This window comes from Thermobia domestica, chromosome 14 (assembly GCF_964235325.1).
Source record: "Thermobia domestica chromosome 14, izTheDome1.hap1.1, whole genome shotgun sequence".
Classification (NCBI taxonomy): domain Eukaryota; kingdom Metazoa; phylum Arthropoda; class Insecta; order Zygentoma; family Lepismatidae; genus Thermobia; species Thermobia domestica.
The window spans coordinates 175171295-175186104 of record NC_137467.1 but is presented as its reverse complement, the minus strand read 5'-3'; the positions used below and the strand labels follow the sequence as shown (position 1 = coordinate 175186104).

General features: G+C 33.6%; 1 protein-coding gene across 1 annotated transcript in view; it reads left to right on the top strand.

Moving 5' to 3' along the window:
- The window catches only part of LOC145670633 (nose resistant to fluoxetine protein 6-like), a 46996-nt gene that overhangs the window by 15128 nt on the left and 17058 nt on the right, over window positions 1–14810 (top strand). The window contains exon 4 of the mRNA XM_081739424.1: window positions 12741–12937. Coding sequence (XP_081595550.1) covers window positions 12749–12937 — 189 coding nt within the window. The 5' untranslated portion in view covers window positions 12741–12748. The remainder of the gene's footprint in view (window positions 1–12740; window positions 12938–14810) is intronic.

Genomic DNA, 14810 nt, shown 5'->3' with positions numbered 1-14810 from the left:
TACATTCTAGCTAAAATAGGTGGTGATTCGTGAGGCAATTCCTACGATTTCTTGTTTGCCCGATGGTCGGACGCATAGACAGACGAGATAAACGTATAAAAGACCTGGTAACGCAAACTTCTTGAAAATAAGCAGTCAATGTTATAAATTGAAAAGGATCCTCAGTTCTGTTGCAGTTTCGAGTATAATAAGCAAGTAAACCTTTTTGTGATGTATGATATTTCGATGTCTGTCATTCGTCTGTCTGAGAAATCGGGCTGCCCCCAGAGGTACCTCCAATTCAAGTTTTATTTTATTCATATCTAACGTTACTTTCTAATGCCAGGTATAAATAAATTAACATAAGTACGATAGGTAAGAGAACTCTCAATGGTTCTGTTTCTGACATTGCAAACATATTAAAAGCTACCCATATGAATATGTTTTGGTATCCAAAACATAACTGCGGCTATCTTGTTGCGGAGTACACATATTTTACAATATCAAAACAATATCAAATACTATAGAACAGTCCTTCTTAATGTGGGCGTTAACGCACCATAGGGTGCTTTCTCATTTCCAAAGAGGGTACTGGAACAAAAAGAAGCGGTCTTGGGGTCTTCGAGATTTCAAGACCTGTTAGACGTTTCTCTTATTATTAGACGAAAGCCATTATGCAATTTACAAGTTAACAGAATTGATAACTTTTTAAAAATATTATTCATTGGTCCATTTTCTTTAAAAAACTGGAGTGCAAGCGTGTGTTTAAAAAAACACAGAATGTTGTATTTTTAGGAGACAAATTATAGAAACAAAATTTATATTCTATGACTTCAATTCTTAATATAAACCTTAAAGAAAAAATGAATATTTATATCTATCTAGCTATTATATATATCCAAGGAAGCGCTAGACTTCACACTAGGGTGGAGTGAAAAATTGAAGTTTGCACGTCGGTATTCTAATAGTGCGGGATTATTGCTCCTTAGTAAGTATTTTAAAAATCAATATTTATTTTCGTTGAAATCTATTATCTTTGGGTGCCACCACCATGGTTAACCCTTTTCTTTCGCAAAATTTTCCAACTTTTAGGTTGGCGAGCAAGAAGACTAGAGGAATGGTTGATATCCTGCCAAATAATTGTCTTAGAAACTTGAACTAAAATAATTGAAATGGAGAGTGTGTGTTTTTATTCTGCCAAAGCATTTTAGAATACGTAGAGTGAAAATATTTTAAATTTTCGTGCTACAAATACAAGTACTGCTACAAATACTGGCAGAAAGGGTGGAATAATACGACGTTTAGGAGAGTCTGTTCAGAGACTTTTGCAATGGTTGGTTTGTCTGCTGCACGTAAATGAGCTCCCTTTAAGACATTTGCTAGAATCAATTGATGGTAAGACAAAAGGTCCTCATGCATTTTCTGGACAGATTGGAAGATCATTATTAAATTGTGAAAACCAACCAGTTGTGGAATAAGATATAATTGAGAGCCACCTTTCAGCTTTCGAGAATTATAATGATCTCAGTGCGGATCAGAAATATTTGTATGAGATTTGCAGGGCTGTTTCAAATGGACATTTTCCTGATTCTTTGGCAAAACGCTATCCAGGAAACATTTCGCACGTCAGGTGGGTTCCTACAGCAAACAGAATTAATCGATTGTATGTAGCTACACCAAACCCTTCAGAAGAATTAAAAGTGCTCTCTCAGAATGTTGTAAAAGCCAGTTTGGTTCAGTATAAAACAGAAACATTTTTGCACAAATGGATCAAGACATTTCTTCAAAATAATTCAGTTATCGCGCTTCCTTCCTGAAAAGTACAAAGCAGTCATTGATCCTGTACTTCAAAGAAATGGATACTTTGCACATCCTGAAAATATTCTTCTCTCTATGATGACAAATGAGAAGAAACATATCAGAGAACTGGACTTAAGACGACTCCTTAAAGCAAAAACCTCGCAAATGCCTGGAATCAGAAATTACGACATTCCATTAGTCAATTTTGAAGCTGAAGACTACACAGAACTCATAAACTGGACGGATTTGGCTATAACTTGCCCCCCCCCCCACACACACACTTATTATGGATCTCACTGCTGCGAATATTCATAGAGTCATTCAAGGTGATACCACAAATATTGAAATTCCGAATATTCCATGCCTTAGCCAAGCTGTAGAACGATGTGTAAAATTGGTGACAGAAGCATCATCTTGTGTTTGTGGTGTAAGCGCACGAGATGGTTACATAAGGGCAAGACTCGAGCCCCGAAGACGTACGCCTGTCTTCAACACAGAGTTTTCTACAGTGTAATGTATGTTGACATGTATCTCCACATATTATTTTGATATGAAGTTTTTCTAGCTCATTTTCAAGAATAGAAAGTAATGTATTTTGTCATGTTTTCACATATTATTTGTATATTAAAATTTCCTAGGTTATTTTCAAACTGACAAGGAACCCTAGGTATCTATCAGAGCCCGATTTTCATGAAACTTTGTATATAGAGAGAGTACCTCGGGAAACTCGCAAAGCCAAAATTGTAGCTGCAGAGTCCAATACGTTGGGACACTAGGGCCCGAGAAAGATCAAAAGTGGAGCACATTAAGGACATGGTGAAAAAATGCACGATTTTCTTTAAAACTAATCATTGTAGCGACACGAAATGAGCAAACATGGATACGAGATGGTCGATATGATCTGTTAAAAGTTATAAAAAGAATATCCGCCATCTTGAAAGAGGCCATGTTGAAACTGGTGTGATTGGTGTAAATGAGAAGAGGGTCATCCGATGCATTAATTTGAACGTAAATAGCCACAAAAACCTGTTGGTGAAGTCTGTTGTTGGATTACATTATTTCTGTGCTTCTGGTCTGTTGGTGAAGTCTTTTGTGGTTTTACATTATTTCTGTGCATTAGGTACAAGATGAGCAAAGTGTATCTTATAACACTCAAGCAGATGCAGATTATGGAGCGCAATTAGTGGGATCAGTTCAAATAGAAAACCGAGCGAAATATAATTTTAGCACTACATCATTTGTATCACAGTCACCATGTAATTGGTGTGGATGTACTGATATGACGGGTTCAATCTTCATAATAATGTCATGGTTGATATTAACTAGTAACTTTTTATTAGACTTGACTTAATTCGAACAGAAATCAGAACGTCATATAAGTCCATCTATAGCGCTCCATACCCTGCTCGAGTGTCATGACATACAATCTGCTTATCTTGTACCTAAACCACTCTACCAGAAGCACAGGAATAATATAATCCCACAATAGACTTCACCAATAGGTTTTTGTGGCTATTTACGTTCAAATTAATGCATCGGACGACCCTCTTCTCATTTACACCAATCACACCAGTTTCAACATGGCCTCTTTCAAGATGGCGGATATTCTTTTTATAACTTTTAACAGATCATATCGACCATCTCGTATCCATGTATGCTCATTTCGTGTCGCTACAATGATTAGTTTTAAAGAAAAACGTGCATTTTCTCACCATGTCCTTAATGTACTGACGTTCCACTTTTGATCTTTCTCGGGCCCTAGTGCCCCAACGTCTTGGACTCTGCAGCTACAATTTTGGCTTTGCGAGTTTCCCGAGGTACTCTCTCTATATACAAAGTTTCATGAAAATCGGGCTCTGATAGATACCTAGGGTTCCTTGTGAGATCAGAAATGTTCATGTCATTACATGACTTTTCTTATATTTGCAATTAATCTAAAAATTGTGTGAAGATGTCTATTGTAACATACACTACACACAAAAACCTAAATCTTATGTTTGTACTGAGTCGTGTATTTTTGTCATCTTTTTTTCAAATATCATATTATAAAGCTTTCTTACCTTATATTCAAACAGACAAGAATGAAAAATCGCCTCACTACCTTCTCTAATATTATTAATATACAGTATTTATCAATGATGCCTGTAGTCGAGTATATACGTAGGGTAATACAGACTGCACATAAATCTGGTCCAATTTTACGTACAAGGTAGTGTTCTTTTTTATGTTTGTTCACATATGTTTATAAAGATTTTCCAACTGATTTTCAAATTAAGAAACAAAAAAGTTGATGTTATGAAACTTGTGTAATATTTGTAATAATTATAAAGATGTTGTATTCGAATATAGCATATATGTAAGATACTTAGTTTCATTTTTCCATTCAAGTATAATGTAAAAAATATAAGTACGTTACAACTAACTTATCGAGCCCTCTATATCTATAACACTAAAAGGAACTGACTCAGAGGAGTGAGGTTTCTGTGATACAATATTGTTGTATAACAACTTTTCCGAACAGAAAAAAAATGCCTCATTTCACAATACTGTTAAAAATACATATTTCAGCCAAATTTCAAGTCTGTATAGCACCCAAAGGAAATGACTCAGGAGACCAATATTTCTGTGGCACAGTACTCTAATGGTAAGGCAACTTTTTCTCTCTATTAGAAAAAATAATACAGAAATAATAATTTTGTCCCTTTTACCAATACGGATAAAAATATTGGATTTCAGCCAAATTTCAAGTCCCGTGTGGCACCCAAAGGAATTAATTAACGAGACTAATATTTTTCTGATACAGTACTCTAATGGTAAGGCAACTTTTCCGCCCTATTAGAAAAATTAATTCCCAAAAAAAATGTTTTGACCACTATTTCACTCCACCCTACTCCACACAGAAAAATCCGTTTTCCGGACAGCGGTATATTGTACAAATATACGGAATCCTCTTGCATACTACAGAAATCAGTACGAAGCATACGTTATTCTTATGCTACATAGGTACGGCCCTTATATGTTACATCATGCCGTTGCAGGATGTCTGATATCAAACAGTCTTCTTTATTTTACATACATATATGTATGTTCAATTCGTCAGCTATATGTAATATACGTCTATTTGTATGTGAGATCATTACCGTCTATACTGTTTCATACGAAAAGTACGTACAGATGGAATACTATTGCAGAAAGCTTTATAAAACATGCGTTTTCAGTTTTACGTTTGTTGTACGTTAAGTCCAAAAACTACACAATTTAAAAATCTAACATACGATTTTACGTACGTCACATATATTTCTTCCCAGTGCAAAAGGTTGACAACCACTACTACTTTCTCTGTGTGAAAGAGGAAGTCCTGACAGACTGGTCAACACACAGGCGAATACAAAATTTACCCTTTTTCTTTTGCTTGTTTATTCATAAGTGAAAGGAGATAATGAAATGCAACTTACCACAATCTACAACAGAAAATATGAACCTGAAGAATTTTCATCGTTGCCATCCATAGAAATTACAGTGTTTCCAGAATACAATTCCCCTAAAATCTAAATTAAGGGGAACGACCTGAACTGAATTTGGTTGCGTATCATGTTGTTTTGGTTTCCTGTGATCTACTTTTTAAACAACATTGTTATTTAGCTTTAATAACTGTATGTTAAAATTATTTTGTTTATTACAAGACAAATACAACTCTTATTTAAAAAGTAATTCACAGGAAACCAAAACAACATGATACGCAACCAAATTCAGTTCAGGTCGTTTCTCTACTCCCTGCCTTAACTTGGACTTTAGGGGCGTTGTTATTCTGGCAACACTGTAATTTCTATGCATGGCAATACTAAACATTCGTCAGGTTCGTATTTCCTGTTATAGAATAATATTACCTATGATTGTGGTAAGTTGCATTTCATTGTCTCCTTTCACTTATGAATAACAAGCAAAAGAAAAATGGCAGATGTATTATGCTTAGTAGGGCATGCTCCTAAGATGAAAAATTAAAATTTAGGCATTACATGAGATTTGTCACCTGAGGCACCACTACAAAAGGATTTTTTCTTTTTTAAATTATAGATGTGAAAGTGGATGGTACGAGAAATTCTAATTATTGTTATAAAATGCACTTATCGAGGAATCCCTTAAGGTTAGAGATTTCAAAATCGGTATTTAGATTTTTATTTAACATAGTTATCCACGTGCCTGAGCAGTTTTAGATTTCTGACGTGGAATGAAATAAAGACGAGTAAGGACCGTTTTCTAAGATATCCTTACGAGGCATTCGAATTTCTTGAGAGACTTCAAGTTTATACGAATTATATATTTTTATTTATTTATGATCAACGCAACAGACATACATAAGCCCAATTATAGTGTTGATGTATTATCCAATAAATTTACAACAGTTTTCTTAAACATATAGTTCTTATTACAAATGTCAATTTCTTCGTGTTCGATACATATTTTGTTTTAAGAAGAGCATATTCTGCTCCAGTTTACATAAATATATTTTATCTTGAGTGTTATTTTTTGAGGATTTGGTGAGTAAACTACGTGTTAATTAGTTTCAGAAATTGTGAAATAACGAACGTAGGGCAATATATAGATGTTATAATAATTTATATTTGACTTTTTCCAATTGGTGTCGGCATTGTCGTTGAATGTGTTCCACATCACAGCATCATATTCCACTTTTGATCGCACATAGAAAAAAATATACATTTGTTAGTGTGATAATATGACAATTGAAGACCTGAATTGAAGAACATCCCAAGTCCACCGGAGTACTTTTTATGTTTTTAGAAGAAAGACGAGAAGATTATACTTGGCATGCTATTCCGTTTAACTGAATATATATATATATATATATATATATATATATATATATATATATATATATATATATATATATATATATATATATATATTCAGTTTTGGTTATCCCTTACGTATTATGCAAGTGAATAGTCCTTAAATCATAAATGTTAACATTGAAAAAAAAAACGCAAATTACGAAGGAAAAGAGTGGACTTGCAATTCAGGTCTTCAAATGCAGAACGCAAAATAATGACTTCAGCAAAACGTGGGAGCATTTAGTAGAGTATTATAAGAGAAAAAGAAGAAAGACAAAGGATCTAATTGACTTGTATGTTGATATAATAATTACTATAATGAACTTCGGTCTGTTCCCATCTAAAATGTAAATGTTCTTGTAACTTTTCACCTCGCATAATTTCCTAGTATGTGAACAAATAACTATACCCTCCTACACATTCCAAAGCTTCCTTAACCATGGGAATCACTTTGTTATTTAGCTGTAATTTATTGACCATGACCTGTTTGAACCGCGTATGCATAACTTTTACTGCTGTGCGAAAGTAAAGTCTGTATTATTCCTAAGCGCAATGTAAAAAAGTACGTTAATTAATTATATTACATACAGATAAATGCAAACAGAAGGAGTTCGTTTCTTCTTTGTTCATTTCAATGAAAGCAAACAGAATGAATATTGAGATACTTAATTACCGGTAGAGTCAAAATAATAACTTATTTTGTTCCCCAGTGACTGATAGGTCCATCTATCAAACTTCACAGTGTTCAATAATAATAATAATAATAATAATAATAATAATAATAATAATAATAATAATAATAATAATAATAATAATAATAATAATAATAATAATAATATAATTTAATAACATATTTCAAGTGCTAACAACAGCTTTAGCCAAGTATAGCACTGTACAATGTAATTGCATATTTTGTGCATAATACAATTTAAAGTCTTAAAATTCAATGTTAGTATCTTCTTAGAGTACAATTGTACCGTGTCATGCGAAAACGAACTTAGCGCCACTTTCGTACTTTTGAGAAAATTACGTTTAAAGGTTGATGTCCAGCATTAGTGTAGCCGTAATCAAAAGTGAAATTATGTTTCTTTTTTTTGGAAAGGTGTTGGTTTCCCTCTCTTTTCGATTGTGCAAAACGTTCTAATGCTTATCAGGAACCAATCGTCGCATTTCCGTGGATTTTCAAAATTTGGCGCTTAGTTCACTTTTGCATAACACGGTACAATTATAATTTCGAAGTTTAAAGCTGAGTCATGTAAAGCAAAATATAACAAAGTAAAACCACAAAAATAGCCCTAATCTTAATGATTAGTTTGTCTATTAGTAAAATATAAATATAACTATTTATAAAAGAGAATCATATCTGAATTGTTGTTAAAACAGATAAAATATTATGGGTCTTATACAGAGTTGTTCTGAAGTGTGATCAGTGCCATACTGAACAGTTCCACTAACATGTTTCTTGCAGTAATCAGGCTTTTAATATGACGCTAATCATACGTCAAAACAACGCTGCATAAGGCCCTATAAATCTAAAAAATTTAACACAAGCCCAATTTTTAAGACTCTGCTCTTCTGTTATTGAACATTGCAAGTAAGGTACTTAATAAAGAATTCTGTGTACCATTCTTGCACAATAAATTACCTTTCCTTACTCTGCGAGTTGGTACTCTATAATTTATTTTCTAGAATGGACTCTAAAAATCTTATCGCGTTCTCTTCTTTGAGATAAAAGGTCGAGATTAAAAAGCTCTAAAATAAAAATATTATTATTATTATTATTATTATTATTATTATTATTATTATTATTATTATTAATAATAATAATAATAATAATAATAATAATAATAATAATAATAATCTATTTACTGGAGAGATTACCTTTGGTGAACCGGCTTACAGATTCAATCCCCTGTATAATAACCGGTTCAGATTATACCTTAACTGTATGTTTACGTTAAAAATATAAATCAGTATTTGGACCTTTCTTTTTTTAAAAATGACTTTTGGGCATTGTTAAACATGTCCAAAAATGGTCTAAAATGTTTTGGTACTGGACACAAAATGTCTACATTGTAAGCATCAGTGTTTAATATAAATTACCCTAAAAATTGTCAAAAAGTAATTGAACTTATGATACAGTGTGTTTCAAAGTGAATATCGGAACTTTAAGGCTCTGCAGTATTTACTACATTTAACTTACAATTATAAAAAGTACATCAAATGAAAGAGTAACTCTAAGAGCATGCACTATTTCCTCTGTCTACCGTTAGAAAGCGCTAGTAGCAAAGATGGCGACTAGTGAACAAAAAGCTTTTTGTATTTGAATCTATAGTTACAGTGCTACGTGCTCTCTGCATTAAGTCCAATTGTAATCCACCAAATGATAATAACATCCGTGACAAGTAATGGTATCAACAGTTTGAAAACACCGTCTGTCTATGCAAAGGGAAAAGTATAGGACGAACAAGAGTAGGAATGCGCACGAGACGAGTCGAGACAGGATTTTCCTGACAAAATTCGAGTCGAGACACGGCTCTTCCAATAGAAAAATATACATTTTTTGAGTCGAGACATCACTTTTACAGCACATTTTCGAGACGAGACAGCCACAAATCTTGTCTCGTGCGCATCCCTAAACAAAAGTGAATGAAAAATTCGTTGAACGACTGAAAGATTCTTTCATTCGTAACCCAAGAAATCAATTCGGAAGGCAAATCATGAATTAGCTTCCAATGACGTCCATGTCGAGAATTTTAAGATTGAGGAACTTAAGAAAGAGGATCGAAGCAGTTGCAACAATTATTCCAAACACACTGATCAAAGTTTGGAAAGAACTCGCCTATAGACTCGTTGTGTGCCGTGTGATGAATGGTTGTCACATTGAACACTAGTAGTAAAAACTGTTTGAGGTGCTCTTTCATTATTTATAACTAGCTGAAATACCCATTCTTCGCATGAGGTCTGTATTTGGAAGTCAACGCCTAAGGAAGTATCACCATTCATCTCAGCGACCAAGAAAACTATAGATTTGACACAAATATCGGTCATTTTGGATTATTTTTACATGTCTTGGTATCCCTCCCGGTAACCCCCGTCCTACAGCAGAATGAGGTGAATTTCGAAGTTGATGCGATCGGAGTTTCACCATTGATCACAGCGACCGCAAAAACTATGAATTCGACACTAATATCGGTCATTTTCCACTACTTTTACATGTCCCAGTAAACGCTCTCATGAGACCCTCCTAGTTAAAAATTAAAAAAAAACACTTAGTCTTAGTCTGGGGCTTGAACCTGTGACCCAAATTTGGTAACTCTCGGTCCACTAATCTGGTCCCCAGGCCGAACACAGACAGACAGACAGATACACAGACGTTTAATGTAATAAATATTACAAAATCTTAAAACCTGGACATTCATTTTGAAACAGTTCAAATGAGCATGCGAGGAAAAACGACTTGTAAGTGTGTAAGGTATCTTAACACTGTTCAAAAATAAATTTTGTGCCGTTTACTCATAGGACACATCTAAAATTCAGGTTCAATTTGAATACTTTTAGGGCAACAGCTATTGTCCACTATTATGCGACATTCTGGACATCTTGGGCCTTATGCAGAGTCGTTCTGACGCGTGATTAGTGCCATACTAAAGAGTTTGACTAGCATATGTTTCCTTCAGTAGTCAGAACTTTAGTATCACCCTAATCATATGTCAAAATGACTCTGCATAAGGCCCCTTTTGTTCAATGATACAACACTTCTGGATATATTTCGACATGTTAAAAAAATTACCAAAACAACAATTCTAACGATGTTCAAAACATCTTCAAACATTGATATATTTTCTGCAGTGTACTGAAGAGACGCACTAAACTGCAGTTCAGTCAACTAATCCACAGGAAATGATAATAATATACTCTTTGAATTTTAAGTCTCAGGTAATTCTATTGTACAAGTAGTTCTATTTTGTAGAACAGCGTTTCCCAACCGGTGTGCCGTGAGTGTGCCGCTGGTGTGCCGCGAGAAATCGAAACAAAATTATTAATTTTATAGCAATAAAATTGTAAGACGTAGGGGGAAATGTATATTTGTATTTCACATTATTATGAACATCTACTATGAATCTACAATTTTAAGTTTCATACCGGGTTACTGTTATGCATTTGTAATGTTGTCATTGGTATTTGTTATCATTGTTATGATCATTATTGCTTCTTTATTGTTGCAGACTATTTCGTAACTTGAAAATTTAAAATATCACTCAATCCTCTCGACAAATTACCTACATTTGTGTTTTAAAAGTAAAAGAGATTTGTTTGTTCGTTCGTTATTTAGTGATCTTCTTTCTTAGTAAAAGGTTGGATACAGTTTTTGAAAAGAAAGCGTATTTTTAAAAACCTGAATTCATTGCAATTGTTTTCTATTTAAAAACTAGAATGAAAAATAAGCATAATGATTTACCACGAGGAAAAACAAGTGATAGAGCTTTCTTCTCTGCGAGGAGGAGATCAATAATCACAGGAAAAAATAATACTGTGTTTTATATTTACAAATAATAATATCTATAAGTGCGCCGCGAGAATCCAAGTAACACCCGTAGTGTGCCGCAAGTTGAAAAAGGTTGGGAAACGCTGTTGTAGAACCTTGAATAAAGGGTTCAGAAAAATTACTCATAAAATGCTTCGTGTGGAGTATTGTACTGTATGGGGCAGAAGCATGGACATTATGCAAAAATGATGATAAACGACTGGAAGTTCCGAAATGTGAAGAAGAATGGAGTGAATTAACTGGGTCGGACTGGAAACGAATGATAAAGTGTTAGAAATGGTAAGGTATTAAGAAACAATTGTTTTATATTACTAAGAAGAGAAAGAGAAACTAATTCGCATATTGGTTAAGGAGGAACTGTATCATGAGGAATGTGCTAGAGAGTATGATGGCAGGAAAGAGAGAGAGAGAGAGACAAAGGAGACTACAATTAATGGACAATATCAAAACAGAAAAAATAAACGTTCGTGAAGACGAAGATGTTAACGGAAGACCGTGAAGCATGGAAGTTTCTCAGTTACGGCAAGTGATCTGACAATAATGACAGGATAATGAGTATATGAAGGTGATATTCAAATCAAAAATAACACAATAATCATCCATTTCTACGCACAAACTTCTTAATAGCAAAACTAATATTATAAAAGAACTCTTTCTTTTACATTTTGATACGGAAAAATCGTGGAAAAAGATGACCTACAAAGGTAATATTTTATAGAATGTTATGTTCAATAGTCATTAAACTTAGGTGGATTGTTGGCGGTTGTACGATCCTGTTTCCTAATTTAACAAAATTATAAGTGTAAAAAATCAATGTATTTTTCCGCGAAAATGGGGGGAAAACAATTAGCTTGTAAAAAAAATCTAAAAATTGATGCCGTACAAAAAGCATGCCAATTTCGCATCGACGGAAGTGCAACTGGTACTGAAATATTCCGTCATTAACATTTTCATTACGATTTTAGCAAGATGGCAGCGCATACTATGGTTGGTGATCTCTCTTCGTCTATAGGCTAAGCCTTGTCTTCGGGCCACAGTTTCCTATCTTGAGCAGTCTATTTCGTTTCAGTATACCCAGTGGTGTTATTACAAAATTTTAATAAGTGTAATAAGAGGAAAGGATAGTTTTTTTTCAGGGCCCAGACAAATATAAGAGAAAAGGATAGTTTGTTCAGGGCCCGCACGCAGCCAACAGAGACGAAGAAATAACAGGGTTCAGAGGCAGCCAAGAGAAGTTAAGGTAATTCCCAGAAGACAGTGCAGCGAAAAGAAGGAAGATGAGAAGACTGGTCCCAATGCACACTGATGCCTTTCAAGGTGTTGCTCCAATATATACATCATGTCCTGCTAGATTCTTGTACAACCTCGTGCTGGTGGTGATATTCGTATTTTTTTTCGGATCGCATGTTGATTGGTGACATTCGTGGATTACTTGATGTTATTGTTACTGTTGAGTACGCGGAGCATTGTCATATGCAGAGGATATTATAATATGTTCATTACTAGTAGAAATATCAGTTATGCGACAATTGTAATAAGCTTTATATTCCTTTTGATTGCAGGGAAATTGATGAAAGTATTTATGGCGTTTTCTTTGCTAAAAAGCTGGAAAAATCTTACTGCATCTAAACCTTCTGACGACCACATGGATTGTCTAAAAGGATTAAAAATTATTTTCATGACTGTTATACTCTTTATGCATGAAAATTCGTACATCACTCTTATTATTCCTGCTGTTAATTACCTCGAGCTTCTAAAGGTAATTTTTTTAGAAATTTCTTAAAGAGTAAAATACAATAAAAAGATTATCTTGACTAATTACAACTTGCTTTAATAAATTTAATGAAAGAAATGCGTTGTCTTAATAAATATTTAACAAGAGAACTATATTATGAGTACTCTTGTTAAGTGATTTATTTAATATTGTGTAATTTTTTTTATTTGGCAAATCACTTCATTCTATTTACAAGATTAATATTAGAAATCTGTAAGATAAAATTTAGTATTTTTGTAATATTGGAAATCTCTAAGATAAAATTTAGTATTTTTATAATATTAGTAATCTCTAAGATAAAATTTTGTATTTTTGTAATATTACAAATCTCTAAGATAAAATTTAGTATTTTTGTAATTTTAGGAATCTCTAAGATAAAATTTAGTATTTTTATAATATTAGTAATCTCTAAGATAAAATTTAGTATTTTGATAATATTAGAAATCTATAAGATAAAATTTAGTATTTTGGTAATATTAGAAATCTATAAGATAAAATTTAGTATTTTTGTAATATTAGAAATCTCTAAGACAGCCCTGGCCACGGCGAGCAGATAGTGGAAACTCTCCTCGTGAGCGCTCACGAGCATTCTACGTGCAAATACCATTGTTCGTACTTCGTGCATCTTCGGGTTTCATCCTTAGAGGAGCGGAAGTGTTGTCAACCTTGGTGGTAATCACTAGCTTACCAAATAAAAAAAAGTATGTATGGTAACTGATTGCCATTTAGTGTAAAGTGTTTTCTACAATGTGGTAACCGTTAACTATAAACAACACAAACTTGCAACAGCAATCAAATGATAAACTATGTACGTTCCTTTTCTTCTTTTTTCTTTCCTTTTGTTAAAGAAGGATGTGGTGGAACCAAACCATCGCTTACATTTATAAAAATTTTCTAGTTTGCCGAATGGAAAACCAGTTTTCAATATATATATAATCAAGTTCTTAATCCGAGTGTGGGTTTGTTATATTATGTTGTTTCGCTTTTTAGGAAAAGAGATAATCTGTTGATACGAAAAAAAATATTATAGCACTTGTTTGTAATTATCTAAGTATTATCTCCAGAAAATTAGCTTATGCATGTATGTGTGTACGAATAGTCTTAGCAAGGGATTGGTTGTGAAGATTAGAAGCCACTATTACACTATCAATAGGAAGAATAGTATTTCTTACTCCATTTTTAAAGTTACTTTGATCACAAAGAATCAAACAAAATGTTAAGAGAGCGAAAGAGATTTTCCATTTTTAAGAGTGACCATTAGTGACTACCATTAGTGTGTTTTTTTTTTTAACAAGGAGTGTCTTTCTAATAAGGAAAAATATATTGTCCCTGGCTGGTTGCTTGCCGGTGGCTTGTTAAAAGTGAAAAAGAATGTTAAATCATATCAACGACTGAAGCTACACGCTTGTCTTTCTTCGATAGTTGCTGACTGATTTTGAAAGTCACAATGTTGTAGGCCTACTGTAACAGCGTAAACTCGGAAGGAAACATTCCAACTGAATGGTACGAACAATTATTCCCAATGTCTTGAACATGAAACGTGGGTTGCACGGATAACGCTTAAAGTGGGCTGGAGTGCACTGGAATTTCCTTCCGCCAAATTAGTGTTTGGTCCTAACTCAGTTCTTCTGTGTAATTGTCTCTTAACAACATTTGAACATTTGTTTTAGATAATAATACCTACCTAACTAACTAACTCTATGGCCTATGGAACCCGAAGGTTCAATGCCGCGTTTACAAAATATTTCCACTAACTTCTGTCCTTAGCTAACTGCATCCAGTTTCTACTCTGTACTCTTATTTCTGCAAGATCCATCTTAATATTGCCTCCCTATCTACGCCTAGGTCTTCCTAGTGG